The sequence below is a fragment of the Cydia splendana genome, chromosome 6, assembly GCF_910591565.1.
Source record: "Cydia splendana chromosome 6, ilCydSple1.2, whole genome shotgun sequence".
In the NCBI taxonomy this organism is placed as follows: domain Eukaryota; kingdom Metazoa; phylum Arthropoda; class Insecta; order Lepidoptera; family Tortricidae; genus Cydia; species Cydia splendana.
In genome coordinates this window covers 23,584,247-23,607,375 of record NC_085965.1, presented here as the reverse complement: position 1 = coordinate 23,607,375, position 23,129 = coordinate 23,584,247, and the positions used below count along the sequence as shown (strand labels likewise).

At 43.0% G+C, this 23,129-nt stretch overlaps 1 protein-coding gene across 1 annotated transcript in view; it reads right to left on the bottom strand.

The window, feature by feature from the left end:
- LOC134791673 (solute carrier family 23 member 2) overlaps positions 1–23,129 on the bottom strand; it is an 80,538-nt gene that overhangs the window by 36,570 nt on the left and 20,839 nt on the right. The window contains exons 4-5 of the mRNA XM_063762759.1: positions 19,640–19,873; positions 18,638–18,773 (exon numbers count right to left, since the gene is read on the bottom strand). Of these exons, the coding sequence (XP_063618829.1) occupies positions 18,638–18,773; positions 19,640–19,873 (370 nt within the window). The remainder of the gene's footprint in view (positions 1–18,637; positions 18,774–19,639; positions 19,874–23,129) is intronic.

The window sequence follows — 23,129 nt, the reverse complement described above, 5'->3', positions numbered from 1 at the left end:
CTCTCCCCCCCCCTGCGCACCCCGCTGCGATGTATGAAGATAGGGCCTAACACTCACATTGTTTGGTCCTCGTCGAAGCCGGATCTCTGAAGCAAGAACACAGCAAGATGGTAGTAACAAGAAACAACCACAACAAGGAAGATGAAGAGTCGTCAGAAAATACCGCAAAATCTCCGAGCTCCGAGGAAACCGGCACCACGTCAGGCACCGGCACCACGTCGGGCACCGGCACTACGTCGGGCACCGGCACTACGTCGGGCACAGGCACTACGTCGGGCACAGGCGCAACGTCGGACTCAGCGAAGACGTTGGACACAGCTGCATCGTCGGGTACGGGCGCCATCAGGAAGACGCGTCCCACACCAGAGGACCTACCCGGGCCGAGCAACGCCGTCCACCCCGCTGACACGTCGGGCATTAAGGCCACACCTGCGGCCAGCCTCGCCGCCACGATCGTCGAGCGCAACCCCGTCGAACTGATGCCGCCACCGAGACCGCCGACGAAGCCCGCTCGGTCACACCGATCCAAGGCCTCCAGCAAGAGACTCCTCGCGGAGTTGGAGGCCAAGGAGAGGTTAGCCGAGCTAGAACTGAAGCGCGTGCAAGCGGAAACCGAGCTAGCGAGAATACGTCAAGAAAGAATAGACCTGGCGTCATCAAGAGAGGAGTCAGAAGAGGAAGAGGACCTCGCTCCACAGCGCATCGCTGACTGGTTCAATCGCCGACCCGAACGAGCGACAACATTAGAAGAGGCCGCCCATATAGAAGAAACGCAAGAGCCCGCCGCGCGCACTACTAGACGACGCGCGCGACCGGAAACATACGAAGATGCTCGTGCGATGGACGTGTCGTCGCTAACCGCCGCCCTCACAGAAGCCATTCAAGCCAGCAAGTCTTACAAGAAGTACATACCTGACCTGCCGACGTTTAGTGGCCTGTGTACCGAGTGGCTACAATTTAAGGCCGCGTACAACGAGTCCGCGCCCAGTTTCTCCGCAAGTGAAAACGTCGCCCGTATAAGAAGAAGTCTAAAAGGTGTCGCCTGGGAGGCCGTCAGCGCCCTCCTCATCAGCCAGCCGCATCCAGAAGACGTCATCAAAGCACTAGAAAGAAGATACGGAAGGCCAGACGCACTACTTGTCAACGAACTGGAGAAGCTAAAGGGACTGCCGCGCCTCACCGACAACCCACGTGACCTGTGCATATTCGCCAGCCGGATCGCTAACACAGTGACGACTATCGAGATATTGAAGAAGCCGCAGTATCTCTACAACCCCGAGTTACTGCGGTCGATAGTTGACAAGTTATCGCCGATAATTCGCAACAAGTGGTACGACTACGCAGCTACAAGAGAAGAGACGCCCGAACTTAAGAAGATTGCCGACTTTTTGAATAATGAAGCCGACAAGTGCACGCCTTACGCTCCGCCTGAAAATACAACGGAACATAAAGAAGTAAGAAGTGCAAGAAAGAAGCCCGAGCGAACCTACGCCGCCGCAGTCGAAATCAATAAGAAGCCAAAAGAAGAGAAGCCGGCGTGCCCGTTATGTGAGCACGCTACGCACCAATTGCCGTCGTGCCCGCAGTTTATGAAGATCGACACGAACGAGCGCTGGGAAGTGGCCAAGAAGAACAACATTTGCTACCGATGCCTCGTCAGCAAGCATCGACGCTTCGCCTGCCGCGCCAAGCCTTGTGGCCAGCAGGGCTGCCCCATGAAACATCATCGCCTACTACACCACGAGAAGTCGCCACCCGCGGCCGCCGCTGCAGCCGCTGCCGAGCCACCCTCACCACGCAAGCCAGAAGAAGTCGTGGCCTCGGCAGTAAACCAGATCGCCTGCGCGACAGCACAAACAAGACGCGCCTACCTGAAGATAGTACCAGTCACACTACGCGGCCCGCGGGCGGAAGCAGACACTTTCGCTCTACTAGATGAAGGCAGCACCGTGACAATTATCGACTCGGCGCTGGCGGACACACTCGGGCTCAACGGCCCCACCGAACCAATGTGGGTGCAGGGCATAGGCGGGAAAGAGATGGAGCACAATCAGAGCAGGAGGGTCGAGGTCTACATACGCAACAAGTACGGCGGGCAGGAGCAGCGCATACCAAACGCGCACACCGTCGGCAGTCTGGGCTTCACCACACAATCCATAGGTGCGAGCGAGATAGATGGCTGCACACATCTCAGAGGACTCAAGCACAAGTTAACCTACCAAGGCGCAACCCCACAAATACTCATCGGTCAAGACAACTGGGAGCTAATCGTGTCGCGGGAAATAAGAAAAGGACGGCGCGATCAACTCGTCGCTTCAAGAACCCTACTAGGATGGGTACTTCACGGCTGCCGCACCACTAGAGCGGAGCCGATCGCGTACTGCTGTGCGCACCTCACGCGGGCCAAGTCGAACGAAAACATAGAAGAAACAATGAAGAAATATTTCGCTCTCGAGTCCCTATCAATCGAGCCGAGGCGACCGAGCAGCGATCCCGAACAACAAGCGCTTCGCATATTAGAAGAAAAGAGCCGCCGCTTACCCGACGGCAGGTTCGAGACGGGGCTACTGTGGCGCAACCAAGAAGAAAGAATACCCAACAATCGCAACGACGCACTGAAGCGGCTACACACGCTCGAGAGGAAGCTGGATCGAGACGCAAACCTGAAACAACAATACACCGAGCGCGTCAACAATCTACTCACCTCAAGCTACGCCGAGCGCGCGGCCACGCCACCAAGCGGCAGGACGTGGTACCTACCTCACTTCGCCGTCTGCAACCCAGAGAAGCCGAAGATAAGACTGGTCCATGATGCTGCGGCCACCTCACACGGCCGCAGCCTCAACGACATGCTGCACACGGGTCCAGATTTCCTGCAATCACTACCCGGCGTCATCATGAAGTTTCGTCAACACAGCATCGCAGTCTCAGCTGATCTGAAAGAGATGTTCATGCAGATCAAGATACGCGAAGAGGACAGGGACGCACTCCGCTTCCTATGGAGGGGCGATCGCCGCGAGGGAGAGCCAGAAGAATACCGCATGACTTCAGTTATATTCGGCGCGTCGTCATCGCCGTGCACCGCTCTATACATCAAAAATAGAAACGCACGAGAGCACGCGACACAGTACCCGGAGGCTGCGCGAGCAATAGAGCGCAACCACTACATGGACGACTATCTCCAGAGCTTCAACACAATAGAAGAGGCAAGACAAGTGACAAGAGACGTCGATCATGTACACCAACAAGCCAAGTTTCAGCTGCGTGGGTGGGCTACGAACGAATATGAAGCAATAAGAGACGTCGTCGGCAGCGAAGAGCGAGAGGGAAACACTGTCCCTATCGGCGGGAGCGAGATAGAAAAAACGCTCGGCCTGCTGTGGGACACAAACGAAGATAGCATCCGGTTTCGCCTCAACACTAGAAGAGCTCAGCCCGAGGTGGTCAATGACCTCCGGCCTCCGGCGAAGAGAGAAGCCCTAAGCATCATAATGTCAATATTTGACCCGCTCGGCCTGATTTCACCTATCACTACGCCGGCCAAGCGAATAATGCAAGACACGTGGCAACATAACACGAGCTGGGACGAAGCTATACCCGAAAATCTGCGGGAGCGCTGGAGCGAGTGGCTACAACAACTGCGAGACCTAGGTACCCTAAAAATACCTAGATGCTACGACGCAACGCCTGCCGCCGTGCGCGAGCTACACACTTTCGTCGACGCTAGTGAAGAAGCATACGCCGCCGCCGTGTACTGGAGGATGACGCGAGCCGACGGGTCAGTCAAAATAGCCCTGGCCGCCGCCAAGAGTCGCGTCACACCTAGGAAGCCTATCTCCATACCTAGACTGGAGCTGCAGGCGGCCGTCCTAGGCGTACGGCTAGCAAGAACAGTGATAGAAGAGCACGACTTCGAGATCGCTTCAAAAATATACTGGAGCGACTCTCGCACGGCGCTAGCATGGATACGCGCCGAGCCCCGTACATTCAAGACGTTCGTGGCCCACAGACTCGCCGAGATAGAAGATCACACTAAGAAAAACGAGTGGAGATGGGTACCGACAGCACACAACGTAGCCGACGACGCGACCCGCGCCACACCAGCTGACTTCGATACGAGCCACAGATGGTTCGTTGGCCCGTCATTCCTGTACAATGAAGAATCGACTTGGCCCCGTGAGAATAAAGTCGAAGTTCCCGTGACCGGTGAAGAAAAAGAGACGTGTGCTGCGACAGCCGCCGTGCCTGAAAATAAACACGCGGCCATACCTAAGTTCGAGCGCTTCTCAAAGTGGACGCGACTACTACGTGCGACCGCACGTGTGCTACAGTTCATCGACCTCGTGCGCCCTCGACCCCGTGACCCCGCCCGGCCCGCGACACAACTTATCGCGGCGGCCAGGCGCAAACGAACGCGCGCAAACGAGACACAAGACGGCGCCTGGAACAAGCGTGCCACTCACACACGCACACCTGTCAAGATCGCCGCTACGCCGCCACAAGAAGATAAGAAGTACTTAGTGTTAGAAGCCAAATACCTAAGTGCCGCCGAGAAACTACTAGTACGCGCCTCACAAGAAGATAGCTACGAAAAAGAGAGAGGGCGCATAGCAAGCGGCCGCGCGCCAGACAAGGACGACCGACTGGCCAAGCTGAGTGTCTATATGGACGGCGATCACATTATACGTCTGCGGGGCAGAATAGCGGCCGGCGACTTACAAGAAGAGACAGTGCGACCTATAGTGCTACACGGGAAACATCACTATACAAAGTTATATGTTTCTCACGTTCACGAACAGTTACATCACGGCGGCACCGAAATAGTGGTTAACGATCTGCGACAGCGTGTGCATATAGTGAAAATAAGACCGACAGTGAAACAAGTGATCGCCCAGTGCCCAAAGTGTCGCCTGCGTCGCGCCAAGCCCGCGGCGCCATCTACGGGTGACCTGCCAGCGGCGCGCCTAGCACATCACGTTAGGCCCTTCACATACACGGGTCTGGACTACTACGGGCCGCAAGAAGTTACAGTGGGCCGTCATAGAGAGAAAAGGTACGTCGCACTGTTCACCTGTATGACGTCGAGGGCCGTACACCTGGAGATGGTTGCCTCACTGAGCACCGACTCCGCCATCAACGCACTGCGCCGCTTTATCGCTCGGCGCGGGTGCCCTACCGAACTGTGGAGTGACAACGGGACTGCCTTCAGAGGTGCACACCGAGAGCTGGCGGAAGCAATGAGAGACGCCGCCCACGCACGCCGCATCAATTGGCGTTTCCTTCCCCCCGCCGCCCCATTCATGGCGGGCGTGTGGGAACGTATGGTGCGCACCGTCAAAGAAGCAATGAAGGCTACGCTGCACGAGAAGTACCCGAGCGACGAGACCCTGCAGACCCTACTGGCGGAGGCGGAGGCAACCGTCAACTCAAGACCGCTGACCTACGTGGCCGTGAATCCAGAGGACCCGCCGGCCTTGACCCCGAACATGATCCTGCTGGGGCCGGACTGCTACTCACCTGCACCCGGCACCTTCGAGGAGAGCGACACCAACGCGCGACAACACTGGAAGCGCGCCCAGCAGCTCGCCGACACCTTCTGGCAGCGCTGGGTTCGCGAGTACGCGCCGCTACTCCAACACCGGCGGGAGCCCTACGACGGAGGAGTCGCCCCGGCCGTCGGAGACGTCGTCATCATCTGCGACTCCAACCTCCCCCGTAACACATGGCCACGGGGGATAGTGACGCAGACGTACCCGGGCAAGGATGGCGTGGTTCGAGTCGTGGACGTCTCTACGAGCAAGGGACACGTGCTGAGGAGGCCGACAAAGAAGATCGTCGTGCTACCAGTAGGTTCGCGAAGCGACGGCGGGAGAAATGTACACGACGCGCGTTTAGATTAATAAGATGTAATTAGATAATAAAATAATTAAGATATAATTTAGATAAGCCAAAGTTTGTGAATAATAAAATATCCTCCTATTGTGTTTCATTACGTAACTCTGCATAACGGGAGGGGCAAAGTGTGGGTCGCCGGCGGCGACACACACTTTGCGCCTTTCAAATAAGAATGTGATAATAGGCTAATTAGGAAAAAAGTCTAATTAGAAAAATAAGTTAGGTAGAATAGCATAAGAAATAAAACTTGTAAATTAATAAATATTTAAATAAAGAAAGCATGAGGGCCGAGGAAAAGAGAGGTATCATATTAGAAAGAGAGGTATCATATTAGAAAGAGAGGTATCTTATTAGAAAGAGATAGGAAGTCTGCGCGCATGCGCCGATCTCTCTCGATCCGCGCATGCGCGCCACGCGGGTAGCGGGGGACGAGGTACATAAAATAGGCAGTAATAAAAGCCGGTACGTCGCCCCGCTCAGCGTCAGTCCAGAGCCAGCAGCCGACTAGGAAACAACTAAAAGGAAAAGAAGAAACCTCTCCAACCTCGACCCTCCTGCATCTGAAGAAGCCAGCTGCGTTGTTTTATTGCTCCATCCTCTGCCGCCTACGAGAATTTCTACAGTCCACTCTCCCCCCCCCTGCGCACCCCGCTGCGATGTATGAAGATAGGGCCTAACACTCACAATGTCAAGGTAACAAGTCTCATTTTGCCACGACTATTATAATAAACATGATGGTGGATGTAACGTCAAAGTAAAGTAGCTAACACACTATCGCACCGCACCAAGGTCATTGTGGGACGCACCTATAATGGGTGCGTCCCACAATGACCTTGGTGCGGTGCGATAGTGTGTTAGCTACTTTTAACAGTGCAAGTGTCAACTTGGGTGCATTCACTGCGTTCCTAAATAATACGAATCGCAGAACTAAACTTGTACAAAATTCGACTAGCTTAAAAAGTCACAAAAATTGCCTCATGATCGAAAGTCACGCACATGTCACACGAGAAGGCGAAAAGTCACGAAAAATGTGACTTTTGTGACCATCTGGCAACACTGATGTGGTAGTGATGGGTAGGACATCAATTTAAAATGAGTTTGTATGAGTACCTCATTTTCTAAAATGAGGTGTTACAATGTCTTACTTCAAATGAGGTGAGGTACTAGTTTATATTCAGCGTCGACTATTCCATTAACTCCAACGGCGACAAAAATATTTAATGTATATACATATTTATGTATTCATCACTTCCTTTATAAATAAATAAGTAGTAATATTTAATTGGAGTGCAATTCTGGAGGTTAAGAATAGAACTTTTAGGAGAAAGATAATTTTAGAATCAAACTAAGAACATAAAGTACCTAACTTAATTTGCTGCTTTTATGAAACTTGTTCTAATGTAGCTCTTTTTTATTGTTAGATTGTTTAGACCTCCTCCTTGCTACTTGATATAATTTTAAGTATAATAATCACTAGCGACCCGCCCCGGCTTCGCACGGGTTAGCAAATTATACACCTAAAGCTTCCTCAAGAATCACTCTTTTGATAGGTGAAAACCACATGAAAATCCGTCCAGTAGTTTTTAAGTCTATCGCGAACATACAAACAAACCCACAAACAGACAGACGCGGCGGGGGACTTTGTTTTATAATATGTAGTGATATATTTCATAAGTACCTATTAACCATAAAACTACCACATTTTTAACAAACTAAGGAGAACAAATTCAATATTTTCACTAGTCATTATTATATAGAAGTGACTAACTTACCACCTCAGATAATTTAACAGTAATATCATCAATATGATAATAAACAAAGCACCATTCGCGCCTGCCGCACCGGCTACATTTACACTTCATTTTTTCATGCAAAAGGCACCAAGGAAGATCCGCGGGTATATTTACTGGCAAAAACTATGTCCATATTTTGTTATGATTATAAGAATTATCACTAGGTATTAGGTATTAGAGAACTAAAATTAACTAGGTAGTGAACGAAGTACGAACAAAATAAATATAAATATGTCATAATCATAACTTGACAGTTCGAAGTCGTTTACAAAGAATGTTAATAAAAAGTATTGCAAATTCAAATCGGTATAATTTACATCTACATTTTTATTTTACCTATGAAAATTATACTTACTTTTTATTTAATAAACTTGAAACTTATTGAAATTATCATAAATTGTGTACGCTACCGTATTATATTTCAATAATATTTAAGTTACTTAAGGGATTTCTGTTTCTAAGCAAGCTTCGTAAATGCCCGCCTGGTATACAGAGGGCGTACCGCGAACCAAGTTCGTCATGTTGCCTCCCTGTCACACTTACGTACGAATTTACAAGTGCGACAGAGAAGCAACACGTCGAAATTCGTTTTGAGACTGATTTCTCGCGCCATTTTGACACGTAAGTTAGGATCAAAAAGGCGTAAGATGTATGAAAGCTTGCAGCGCTTACGCTTGTTGTCTTTCGTGTTTAATTCGTACGGCGCGTGTCTGTCTCACTCCCTCTTTGGGTATTTCTAATTCATTGTTTCATTTTGAAAGGATTGAGGTGTTCATGTCACAGAGAGGCGGTGAGCGGTACAAACTCAATGCTTTTCTCGGTGGACCTTTTGTCGTTGCAATAAGGTTTGTAGTTCGGCAGTTGACAGTGTGGACCATTACGTCCATTACTCGTTTCTTCATTTGAGTTTTGAGTGTCGGCGAGCGGGCGAGCACCTCGAGCGCCTCGCGCGATCCAGGGACTCTCTTGCGAGGTTATGAGGAGCGTATGAGTTTTGAAGGTCGCGAGTGAAATTGAAAGGATAAGAGTTTTTTTAAATTTGAAGTGTGTGAATGATTTGTGTGGCAAGAGGTGTTTGTGATGCGCGCGAGTAAATGAGTAAAATGAATAGAGGAGTGATGTAAGACATTTTTGCGGTATGAAGTACTGCGACAAATTAACAAAATGAGTGGTACAAATGAGGTGCCTCACGAGTGAGCGACTCAACACTACTATGTGGAAAGAGAAGAGTCGTGAAATGTATGGGATCCAATACATTCTACGACTATTCTCTTTCCCCACAGACTCTATGTGTATATCGTTCCATTCAAAAGTTGAAATATAATATTAATGTGTAGTATGTATTTTGGAACAGTGTCGTCAGTAGGTACATACATACAGACTTTTATAAAATGCCGTTTCCCAATTTTCTTTAAAACACTTTTCGGTAGGTAGATGTCGTTAAAATGATATACAAAATCGTCACTTCCGTGGCATCAGGTATTGCTGTGTGTTGCTTGTGACAAATAAGAAGATTCATTATAGTATTGGCACTATATTAGTAAATATATATTTACATCCGGTGTCCTCACGTGCCCTCAATGTGCGTGGGGGTTCACCTCGAAGATCGGCTACGTCAGCCATCTTCGGGTCACGAGCGCCGAGCAAACTAGGAGTCGTAGTGGTCGCCATGGCCGAAATCGGCCGGAAGGATCGTCATCATCACATTATTGACAAGGTTCTAGCTAATCTAGCTAACAGCGCTTAGTAATCTTTATTTTACATAAAAACAAATAATCAGAGTTGCTTGTTGCTTTAAACTAAATTGAATAGCCGACTTGCTAATACATATGTTGCATAACGCTATCCCCATTCTGCAACCCGGTATCAAAAAGGCATAAGTCATTATGAAACTAGTATAGAGTTACGACATTTGGGTTAGCGTATTAGTCTATAACAGTCTGTTAATTTTAATATCATGTTCAGGAATTACACTCACATAAACCGCGGACTGCCTATTGTTGCAAAAAGATCTAGATAATTTCGTCCAATATTGCTCTAATAATCATTTGTTTTTAAACACAGAAAAATGTTTTGTTATAAGTTTTAATCGAAAACACAATCCGATAGTATATAATTACAATTTATCTGGTAATAACATAGCACGAGTCTCTTCCATTAAGGATTTAGGTGTCACTATGGACTCGCAACTAAACTTTAATGAGCATATTGATAACTTATGTAAACGTGCATATAAAAGGTTAGGAATGATCCTTCCTGTCGGACAGCCCTTCAAGCGGCCAAATACTTATAAATTATTATTTTATTCTTTTGTTAGGAGTATCCTCGAATTCGGGAGTGTAATTTGGACACCTCAGTATCAAGTCCATATTGACCGTTTGGAGAGAATTCAAAACATTTTCTTAAAATCGTTAAGTTATAGAACAGGCACTTATTTTGTAAATTCTACCTTGGCTGCAAAACATTTTCGTGTACCTTCCCTTTTTAACCTTGGGCGTTATGTTTTTGTTTAAAATTCTTAAAACTATTATTAATTGTCCTAATCTCCTAAGATTAGTTACTTTCAGTTGTCCGCATCACCCCTTACGCCCTCGATCGCTGTTTTATATTAGTTTTTCTGTCAAGAACTATTCCAGGCATACCTTTTTCAGACGAGTTCCTAGTTACTATAATAAACGTCTCTCCGAAATAGATTGCTTTCAAAATTCGATGTCTAGTCTAAAAACCATAGTTAAACGTAAGTTGTTTTAGTACCTAAGTACTGATAGCAGTTTTTTCTCTCTGATATTAATATGCAGTAGTTATAATTGTATTTACACAGTTAACATAATTTATAATTAATGAACCTCCAGGTTTTTTTTATTGTATCTTTTGTTGCAGTACATCTTTTGTATTGTATTTTTGATATGTTTATATGACTGTTTGGTTTTCTCAATAAATAAAAAAAAAAAACAATGAATCCCATCCTTTTTCTAGTGTTTTATTGAATTGTTGCGGCATCATTTTACCGCACGAGAAGGCATTTTATGTGGCTTTCTGAATTAATATTTTTATATGGGCTGACATGTTATGACACAGAAGGCCGCTGTCGTACTAAAGCTGTCAAATTCCGCCCGGCACAGTCGATTCGTTTCCGGCACAGTCGCCGTGGGGTCATTTTTGAGCTCAAGTCAGTCTTCTATAGTTATACTAGTTCGTTGAGCAAAAATCATAAATAATTGTGACTGTGTACGTTAAGTTCGTCCGATTTTTCCGCACAGAGCGCGCCACAGTGCTTTTATTGTCAGCTAAAGCCGGCCGCATACAATAGCACTGTCTGAATAACATGAACCTAAGGTCAAAAAGATTAATCAAAACAAAGTATTTCACACGGATCAATCTTTCAATCTCGTTCGAGATCTCGTAAATATTATACCGAGATTGCTAAAATCGAGATTTCTTGTCAACGAGATTGAATCTCGAAAATTGGTGCGAGATCTTGAAATTGCGAGATCGAGATTGCATCCCCTACTCGTGCGTCTGTCTGTCTGTCCGTCTGTCACAGCCTTTTTTCGAAAACTAATGGACCAATTACTGGTTTTTTTGGAGTGATAGTTGTTACTCACTGTCAAACTTGGAAGCACGATTTTGTTAGACGTTACCTCATCAGCAGTCAACTCCACTCCTACCTATTTGCGCATCCTATTACACCCTTCTGCAGCTATCGATCCCCATCACAACCCGTTCTGTAAATAATATTGCAGGGGAAAACACAATTACCCGAGATAGGCGTCCCGGGCGTCTCATCTGGGCCCGGGACCGCTTTAATCGCGAGTAATAGGCCTTTTAAACACGTTATTTGCGTAGGATAATAGCGGTTTTTGCCTACAAGCTGAATTCCGATATCTAGATGGTCAAAGGCGGTATACTGCATTACAATTTGGACTACACTAGATTTTATAAAACTAAAGTGTTTGCAGGAGGGGGTCAGAGCCTCTACCATCAGTTTTAACATTGACATAACGCTCACGTCTACGTAATTTACTTTCTGTACATCTCGCTTCCACTATTGCTCGCATATGCGAGTACGAGCGAGATGCATAGAAAGTAAGTTACGTAAACGTGAGCGTTATGTCAATGTCAAAACTGGTGGTAGCCGTACTGATATCTCTGCAGCTTACCAGGCAAGTTTGTAGTGGTAGGTTACGTAATCGCTGGCAGAATAAGCTAGTTGGAAATAGGTATTTAAACATTTTAAACCATTATTCACACAACCGGCCTCGTGGTCAGTCTTGTCAAAATGCGTGCTTATTTCGACCGGACCGGATAAAACGGTAATTTGTCATAAGGTGTTAACGCTAACCGGATAGGCTTTACCGGCATTAAGCACCTTGTGACCCGGTTATAAGTTTCGGGAGCAACAAGTCTGCCAAAGACTAGCCATCCGAGACGAGAAACTACTCGGAAAAAAACGTAAAATAATGAAATTTAATCGCGTTAGACCCGATAATGACATTAATTATGTGTACCTTTACAAAACCCGAGAGTGGCATTTAAGGATTCGTCAAAAATTGATTAAGTACCTATGTAAATATATACATATTGTAATTAACTTTGGCTAAACTTGACATCATCATCTTCTAGCCGCGCGAGTTTTTCGAACTACCCGCGTCCCGTTTAACAATTTAATAAAAAGGAAGTACTTATATAAACTGAAATAGATAGATGTCATATACTATTACTAAGGATAAGGAAACAGTGACCAAATACTCCGGTAGCCGAGGCCGGAATCGAACCGGCGTCTTCTGCAGCTTACGCTGCTAACGCCCTGACCACTAGACCACCACTGGGTGGTCACGGTGGCCACGGCGGTATCCGTCCCAAATTTTCAGTATATGCAATCTTTGAAAGGCTAGAGGCGCCTTTAAAAAAACACACAAAAACAAAACAAATTTACCTACTAATAAATAACTCCAAAAACAGAACTTTAAAATATACTTCAGTACCTATGACCTAACTATAATATTTATCCGTACCATACCTATAATAGTGAGACATGACAATGACACACCTCGCAGTGTGAGTGAAAAACAGTGTCGAGTTTCGTAAATAAATACCATTTTCCACTTTACAAATTGTTGCCACGCTTGCACTGTGATTTTCGGTACCGTAGGTGCAGGCACTATCTAGTTACCTACTATTAATCTCTTTTGCATCTTTATTTTTGCCAAAAAATGTTTTCAGGCGAATGCGTGAATACGCACTACGATTGAAATTTGTAGCGGAGAGAATTAAGTAGTTATTGACTTCCAATACAATACTGCTCATCTCATCAAAAAAACATTCCATCTCACCCCAACATACCTTAGGTAGTTTCTTTAACAGTATCTTCCTTAATTGACCGAAGCGAAGCGAAGGTCTACGTTTTGACTCGGGCATTTTGCTTTCGTATGTCCGGATGTTCTCCTCTACAGGTCGCAATTCTTAACCGATTCTCATGAAATTTTGTGACCAGATTCTATGACTAAATAAAATTTTTTTGTCAATCCGGTTTTAGGAAATTTTAAAAAATGGCGGAGTCGTGATACCTGTCGCCTAAACAAATAGTCGTATCGATATCATAAGAGTTTTTTCTTTTTGATATATGTTTATAGATTAAATGGCCAAAAATTCAGAAAATTTGTATCTCTGGTTTCGGCGGTATTTAGATATTTAGTTTTTACTTGAGAATGAGTAGCTAAATTTCGTCAGCTTTAGTAAGAACTATCATGGCGCATTTTGCAAACGTTCGCTTTTTTGTTTGCATAGGGAGGTCCCTGGTTCCATCCCCAGTAATTGTATGCTGCTACATAACTTTTTGTATTTTTTTATACTTAAATTTCGTATCAATTGTTGTTTTTTATTTTATTTTTTTATTTTGAAAAAATTAAAAAAATCGTATTTGGTATTTATCAAGCGCGGGCTAAGCGCATTCGTTTATTTTTTGCAAGAGATGATGGCTTTTTGCGCTTTAAAGAAAAATTGATTCTTGAATATACGGCGCCATACCTTTGGCCTATGCTCGTCTAGATGGCGACACCATTTTATATTTAACAATTTTTACTCATATCAGTAAAAGAACATGGGTCAAAATCATATGGCGTTCTAAAAATAAAAAAAATCATTTATCCATACATATATACATTTATTGATTTTTTTTTTTCATTTTCATTTTAATCCTGTATCGAAAGATGGCAGTAAATTTACTGTGACTACAAAATTTAGTATGACAATAACCCTCTACTACATATAGGGACCGTGCGCGTTGGAGGGTCTGCCATCTTGTGGCCTGAATCGGAAACATGTATATTGCCAAAACAAGTTCTACCATCTACCGTTCTTGTAGGTACGTTTCCTTATGCATAGTAGGTTCTGTCATCTTGTGGACTACATCGGAAGCATAAACGTCACATTTACGCCTCACGCCAAAAATCTGACGGCTCCTATGCTACCCCCTATAGTTCACGCGCGCCCACTATAGGGACCGTGCGCGTTGGAGGGCCTGCCATCTTGTGGCCTGAATCGGAAACATATGTGCACATGTACATTGCCAAAGCAAGTGCTACCATCTACCGTTCTCGTAAGTACGTTTCCTTGTGCATAGTAGGTTCTGCCATCTCGTGGGCTACATCGGAATCATAAACTACATATCTACGCTTCGCGCCAAAGATCTGACGGCTCCTGTGCTGCCACCTATACACTTTATTCTCTTTAGATTAGATATTTAAATTCTTACTCGAGAATAAGTAACCAAATTTCGTCAGCTCATCTAAATGCTATCATAGCGCAGTTGGAAAGACGCTTACAAGCAAGGATATGGGATAGGTACCCGGTTCGATCCCCAGTAAATGCAAATTTTTTTATTTATGTTTTGCACTTAATCATCATATTGCTGATTGATCAAGCGAGCGCGAAGCGCGAGGTAAGCGTATTCGTTTGAGTTTTTGTTTGAAATTTTTTTTAGCGATTTTAGTTCAAGGGCATGACTGTTCCAGGAGTCAATTTCCACTTACGTTTATAGCATGGGCGGTCACCATCCATAAATCGCAGGGGTTAACATTGCCTAGGGTAGTGGTCGACCTTGGGCTCAGGGAACTAGCTGTAGGTTGCTCGTACGTTGCGCTTTCCCGGGCTCAAAGTCTCACTAACAATAATGTTAGTTAGACTTTGAGCCTTTTAATTTGGATCGCCTCGCTAAAATGGCCCATAATTTCCGCAAATCATTTTTTCTTCGAGGCAATTACTCCGTTTTCATTTTTTCCCAGTGGAATTTCTTCGCTTTATTTAATTTTTCGTGTACATTTTTTCATAAACTAAATTTTCCTTTTCTCAATTTATTCCCTTTTCTTTTTAATCCCAGTAGTTAAAATAACCAGTAGGTTTTTTTTTCACTAACTAAATATTCTCTATCTCCATATTTTCTCTTTTTTTAATGCTAGTGGTAAAAATAACCAGGTTTTTTTTCAAATAGGTAGGTTAGGGTTATTTTTTTTGATGACCCTAAAAACAAAACTGCTCCCAGAGATAGGTAGGTTAGGGTTATTTTTTTTGATGACCCTAAAAACGAAACTGCTCCCAGAGATAGGTAGGTTAGGGTTATTTTTTTTTGATGACCCTAAAAACGAATCTGCTCCCAGAGATAGGTAGGTTAGAGTTATTGGCTGACAGCGTTTGGTTTTTTACTTGTAGTTTTGTAGATTATGTTTTAATTTTAGTGTTTTTGATATTTGTTGTATGTGAAATACCTACAAGTAACAAATATAATTACTACACTATTAACATACAGTAACAAGAAAATATTATCCTAGATATTTAAAAGAACGAAACCTATAAGGAAAATATTAATTTAAAAATATTAAAAATAGGCGATTGCGGAAGAAAACCATTGGGAAAATATGGGAACGGAGTAATTGCTACCGAGAATGAATGATTTCGGGAAATTATGGGCAACGCAAAATATGAGAACGGAGTAATTGCCTCGAAGAAAAAATGATTTTCGGAAATTATGGGCCACACTCGCGCACGAAGCTTCTTAGTTGCAGTTTACAGGTTAATTCAAAGGTAATGTTGGTTTCCTAACATAAGTAGAGTTAGACCAAGAAAAGTCTGCAGAGATTTTGACACTGGCACAAATAACATTGGAACTGCGTGTGCTGTCAAAATCTCTGCAGACTTTTCTTGGTCTAACTCTATCCACTTTTCTATACAATTAGTATGGCGACGTGTATACTTAAGGGGCATCGACCGTACACTGACATCGGGATGATATTTTTATCATGTTATTTAGTAGTCATCGTGCGTCTCGCTTGCGCCAATACATGTACGGACAAGAACGAGTGAAATGCACGATAACTAAATGACATCAGTTAGATTGATGTCTTTCTGATATCAGTGTAAGTTTGAATTGGCCTGTTAGCCAAAAATTGTTTCGTATGTCCATATGTTCTACTCTACAGGTCGCATATCTAAACCAATTCCCGAATTTTGTAAGCAATTGATAGTTAAGTTTTTATGGTCAAATTAGATTCTCTAAATTCTTCAAAACAACGGAACCATACATTTATTCAGTTTTAAACTCTGCTCGCGAGGTCTACAGCTCACAGAGCCACTAGTTAAATGATAGACTAGAGACAATATTGTGTTCACCCAAAAACAGTCTTTCCTATGTCTACTCTATGCCTGCTACCTTCGTGATCGCCACGTCATATCTTATCATTAATCTACGTCGGTCGTTATAACTAAACGTTGATGAAGCCTCCTTCATCAACCTTTAGTTATAAACCTTTTTTGGCGTGTTAGGTTAACTCAGGTCTTAGTTAATACAGCTAAGTGATTATCACTACACTTTATAAAACGAAGTCTCCCGCCGCGTCTGTCTGTACGTTCGCGATAAACTCAAAAACTACTGAACGGATTTTCATGCGCTTTTCACTTGTCAACAGAGTGATTATTGAGAAAGGTTTAGCTATATCATTTGTTAAGGTTTTGTGTAACCCTAGCTGATTTGTTAGTGCACGACACCTTGCACTTTGAGACTATGCGCTGAAACTTGGCACAGTTGATTCTTAGCTGGTCATGAGTGGATACAGACCGGGAGCCGTCGAGAGCCACCTCTCATTTAGTGGGGGGAGGGGGGGAGTTCGACGCTGCCGCGCTTCACTTGCAGCAACATTTCTCTAAAACTATAGCTATTAGCTATGCCAAGTTTCAGCGCATAGTCTCAAAGTGCAAGGTCCCCATACAACGGTGTGCACTAACAAACCAGCTACCCGTGCAGGGCGGGTCAAGTAACAACGAAGGCCGCAAAAATATCTGACACGTTCTTATATGTAACACAATAAGACCGCGCCATTGTTGTTGTGTAACATTATTGCAGGTGACTGTACTCGTACCCATAGTACAAGTTTTGCTTAGTTTGGGGCTAGCTAGGTTGATCTGTGTAAGATAAAAGGTAGAGTATAGAACCACGAAATAGTTTGTTGCCATACATTTGAAGCAAATATGATCGTACTATGTAATTTTGTTATTCGCGCGTCAAATCTTCGTTACCTGTAATAGTTATTTACGATGGGTCTCTATTGTTTCCCAAATAGTTTTAAGTCATAATGTATTGTTTGTCCGAATTTTCGTTAGTCATAATTGGTTTTTCTCAGAAACGCGTAACTTTTTAGGATTGCCATAAAACAAACCTAACCTAACCTATCTATAGAATAACCTTAGGAAAATCCTGAAAAGTTAACGGTTTCAGTTTTATGACTAACGATAATATGACAAACAATACATTATGACTTAAAACTTTATGGGAAACAAAAGGACCCCATTTACGATACAAGTGCGGAAAAGATGAAATTCGAAACGAGTGGCGATAAATTAAAACACTCCCTTCGGTCGTGTTTTAAATCGACACGAGTTGCGTACAACGTTTTACAGTACATATATGGCCCTTTAAACTTTTGACATACGCACGAAAAGTGCTATTATACGCACTAGTGCGTGAAAATAGGACCATATGTACTGTAAAATAATATTTTTGTCGGCCACTTTTGGCGCAAAGGACATTTGCAAAGTACCTATTTGGACAATACAACAGTTGGCTTCGCGCCAGGAAAACAATTATGGCAGAAATGACTGCCAGTTGCCAGATCACATCTGAATATTGCTGCAGGGACTTGGCCCACAAAAATGGAACCTGTTGGTCTCTCAGAAAGTGAGAAACTTGTTTTATATCAAAGGAATAATTTAAACCGGCGTCATCTCTGTATAATTTGCGTCTTAAACATAATTATTTGTTCCCTAGTTCCACAAGTGAGACGTGTCGTTATAGATTCAACCGTACACCACAGCGACTAAATAGATCAGTCTGAATCACTCTGAATCCGTCTCGAACTCGCAAACTATTCTAACGTAGGAGTAACACTTGGCGGTTGTCGGGTAGTTAAATTAGTGGGTTGCTGGAGACGGATTCACGTTCATGTTCAATTATGCACATGTATTGGCACTGGTGGCATTCAATGTTAGCTGGAGTAACTAAAAGTACTTGATTCATGAATTAAATTGTAACTAAAATATAACATTTTGTGCCAATGCTACCAGCATTATCTTCTATTGGTTAGTACCACCATCAGCGCTACCGTCCGGATGGACAATACTACCAACCCCACCACCATCAAACATGTAATGTAACTTACCCAGCAGCGATACCCCACTGGCTAGACACTGCTTCCGCTGCGTGGTCGAACAGCGTCAGTCCTACCAGCGCTACTGATGGTGCGATGGTCAGAGCTATTACAAATTGGTTGAGGGCTCACCCAGCAGCGATTCCCCACTGGCCAGACGCGGCTTCCGCTGCGTGGTCGAATAGCGTCAGCCCTACCATCGCTACTGCTATTGGTGCGATGGTCAGAGCTATTACAAACTGGTTGAGGACTCACCCAGCAGCGATACCCCACTGGCCAGACGCAGCGTCCGCTGCGTGGTCGAACAGCGTCAGTCCTACCAGCGCTACTGTTGGTGCGATTGTTAGGGGCGTCACGAACTTCAACATGGAGCCGATCACACCAAAATATCCTGAAGCAATGCTTTTAAGGTTAATCCAGAACTAAGTTCATTTAATTTTGCACTACAGTAAATTAGTACCGTAAAACGGGGTGAGTAGGTTTCGCGGGGAGAGGTGGGTTATGAATGGGGAGAGAAGGTTTGAGAGGGGGGTGAGAAGGGATTTTAAGGCTACTGCTACAAAAATAATGTATTCCAATTTAAAATGGAGCTATAGTAATACGCATAATAAAAAATAATTGATCCAACAATCCTCCAAAATCACCTTTGTATGAAAACCCCTCTCACCCCAAATACGAGGCACTACGGAGTGAGGTGGGTTTTCCTCTTTATCGTCAATGTTATGAAATGGAACAACCCAAAATAAAATTAAAACTAAAATACAAACGTCCGGAACACTTATTATATACACCATTCAGTTTTCATATGTAAAAATAAAATGTTATCGAGGTTTGAATTTCAGTTTTGACCCTACTCACCCCATTTTACGGTACCTCATTCTTGAACTCATTTGTAGTCATTTACGAGTACATTTGAATCTGAACCAGCATTATCTATTGCAGCATACCCGACTAAACTACTATCTCTCCGCTTCTCTAATAAAATAAAAAATCCCACCCTCAGCACTAAGACAGAAAGTTCCCAATCGCACGAATTTACTTAATCATGAATCTAAATCTGCACTCGCACACTCGCACTCCTCAACTCGCACATTCTAGTGGTCCTCAAGTTCCTCAACTGTTCTCCGTTCCTCATCCGTGATGACTTTTCTAACTCCTCAGTGGGAAGACCGTGCATGCCGGCAGCACTTATAATAGCAAGAAGTCAACGCGATAATAGCAGACTTTAGTATAGTTTGGACTAAAATATCAACGTACCAAGAAAAACCTGGAATAGCGCCGACACAGCAATAGCCCCACTCAGCTCGCACATCCTGGTAGTCCACACGGTTCTCCTCTCCTCATCAGTCATGGCTTGTAATTCCTCAGTAGGAGGACAGCGCCACGCCGGCAAGCCCAGAATAGCCAGGGTGGGGACGAGGAAGGAGATTGTGCCGCCCTGCACGATGGGCAGGCGGCAGCCGAACGTCGCCTGCAGCCAGGTTATGAGGCCTAGAAGGAACGCAAGTAAATAAATAAAAACCGGTGTTCTTAAACTGGAATTATGAAGCCCTTGAGGTCTTCCACATCCCCTAGCGTTTGTACTACCTATAACGAGGTCCTACAGAATATTTAAACTAACTAAAACCCCTCTGGAAGCCTCTATAAAAAAAATCATACATATTTTCATAACGGAACTTGACTTCTACACACCGTGTCGCCTGTCAAGTTGATGCAGAGTTAGTTAGACTATGTAGCACTCGTAAATGTAATAATGTCAAGATCAAGTCAACTACGGGGAAATACGGCCAGCCTGCTGGGCACACTGCCTGCTGGCGGCGACTTAGAAGTTATTTTTTATTTGTAGGGTTTTTATACGTAATGTATACTTTTAGAGTAAGTAAGCTGATGAGCCTGTGTTGTGGATATAAAATTATAGTCTTTGAATAAAACTTTTAATTACCTATTCACTACAGGTACTATTAATTATACTTACCTACATATGTATATCGTCGCCTGTTGCCCATAGTACAAGCTTTGCTTAAAAATAAATTATAAATATGTATGAATAAGTGGAAAAAATCACTCTCTCGCCCGAGTTTTAAGCTTAATAGCATCGTTGGCAGGCGTTTCTGCTTAATACTTTATTAATTAAGCTTTGCTAAGTTTAGGGCTGGATCGATCTGTATAATACCTATTGTCCTTTGTTTATTTAAGATGTTAAAGAATTGCACCCACGCATAAAAAGGGTTAGGTAATAAATTAATGTGGGCTGTCTTGTTCACGCTAGGTATTACAACTATGTATTAAAAGTACAGTTGATCATGTTGATATTCTAAAGCTAAATACATTTTCGACTGTCTCTAATATTTCATGACACATTCATCGTTTCCTAGAATCGACGACAGCATGTCTAGACATGCGGCTCGATTCGGGAAATGAATTAGAGATTCACTAGATATGAAATAGTAAAGATATGTGACGTTCCACGGCAAAAGGTACCTTATGGCGGCTGGCGCCGCGATTCGGGAAATGAATTAGAAATTCACTAGATATGAAATAGTAAAATCAAATCAAATCAAAAATATACTTTATTCATGTAGGCCTAGCAACAAGCTCTTATGAATCGTAATTAATCTTAATCTAATTATCAGAGCAATTTATTGATGTTAATATTATTCCATAATAAAATTGGATTATTATACATATCAAATTTAACACTAAGAATTTCACAAAAGAATCGTCAAACATTAAAAAGATTGTATAAAAAAATACTAGTCTAGAATTTCTAGAATAAAATCTAAATGTCAAAAAAAAGCATAAGTAACAAAAGAAGTAGATAGTATTACATCGGAATATCCATTTCCTCATCAATAATCAAATGTACCTAATAAATAAATAATCATTTCGAATAACAATTAATCCCACGTTGTAATATCATTCATGTAGTCTTGTGTGGTATAATAAGCTTTAGAAATAAGTTTACGCTTTACATAATTCTTAAATTTATTAATAGATAATTCAGTAATATGGTTTGGAAGTTTATTATAAAATCTTACACAATTACCCATGAATGATTTTTTAATTTTATGGAGCCGAGTGAAGGGCACTGCGAGCTTATGTTTATTTCTAGTATTAATATTATGAATTTCACAATTTTTCCTAAAATTTACAATATTTTTATGTACATACAGAATATTCTCATAAATGTATTGACAGTGCACTGTCATTATGTCAATTTCCTTAAATTTATCTCTAAGTGAGTCTCTATGGTTCATTTTGTATATTGCTCGAATAGCCCTCTTCTGCAGAACAAAAATGGTATTTATCTCTGAAGCACCGCCCCACAGTAAAATACCATATGCCATAATGCTATGGAAGTAACTAAAATATACTAATCGAGCTGTTTTCACGTCAGTTAACTGACGGATTTTGCTCACTGCAAAAGCTGCAGAGCTCAGTCTATTCGAAAGAGTAGCAATATGGGGACCCCACTGGAGTTTAGAATCTAAAGTTATACCAAGAAAAACTGTACTATCAACTAATTCCAATTCCTCATCCTTCACAATGACACTTGTTTGCACATGCCTTACGTTACTACTAGTGACAAACTTAATACATTTAGTCTTTTTCTCATTTAACAATAAATTATTAACATTGAACCAATTTACTACTTTTGAAATGGCATTGTTTACATCATTGTAAGCTTGTTGCTGTCGTTTGACTTTGAAAATAAGTGAGGTGTCGTCTGCAAACAATACTATATCATGGTGGGTCTTAACAAGGAATGGCAAGTCATTTATGTAGATAAGGAACAGGAAAGGCCCCAATATTGACCCCTGTGGTACACCCATAGAGACCAATGACCCAGGTGATCGCTGTCCATTCACATCGACCCTTTGTATTCTACCATTTAAGTAGGACTTAAGTAAATTCAGTGCCGATCCTCTAACTCCGTAATAATGAAGTTTCCTGATTAATGTTTCATGACAAACACAGTCGAAGGCCTTAGATAAATCACAGAAGACACCTAAAGCATCTCGTGACTCCTCCCAGGCATCGAAAATATGCTTAATTAGCTCAACACCGGCATCGGTTGTTGAGCGACCCCGTGTAAAACCAAACTGCTTATTATGCATCAAATTATTAACGTTAAAATGTCGTACTAATTGAGAAAGAACTAATTTTTCAAAAATCTTGCTAAATGTTGGTAGCACAGATATCGGTCTAAAGTTAGTGGGGTCAGAGCTGCTACCAGATTTAAATAAAGGAATTACTTTACTATGTTTCATTAGATCAGGAAACTCGCCGCAATCAACACTGTTGTTAAATATAACTACCAAGTCAGGCGCTACAATTTCAACTAAGGATTTGACAGCATGGACAGAGACTCCCCAGAGGTCATTAGTTTTTTTGACATTAATTGATTTAAACGCCTTTATTACATCTGAGGTACAAACATGTTCAAAATGAAGGTCTCCACAACACACTGGAGCGTTTTGTTTTAATAATGTAACAGCAGATGAGGGTGATGAATTTAAATCCTTAGTTGTGGATACTGGTACCTCGGTGAAAAATTTTTCAAATTCTGTAGCTACTTCTAAATTGGAATCTATAATTTTGTTATCAATGTTTAGTTTAAGCTCTTTAATTGTGTGTTTAGAGCGACCAGTCTCCACATTTATAACTTTCCAGGTTGCTTTAACAATGTCGGAACTACTTTTTATTTTCTGACTTAGATAATTTCGCTTAGCTATATGACAATCTA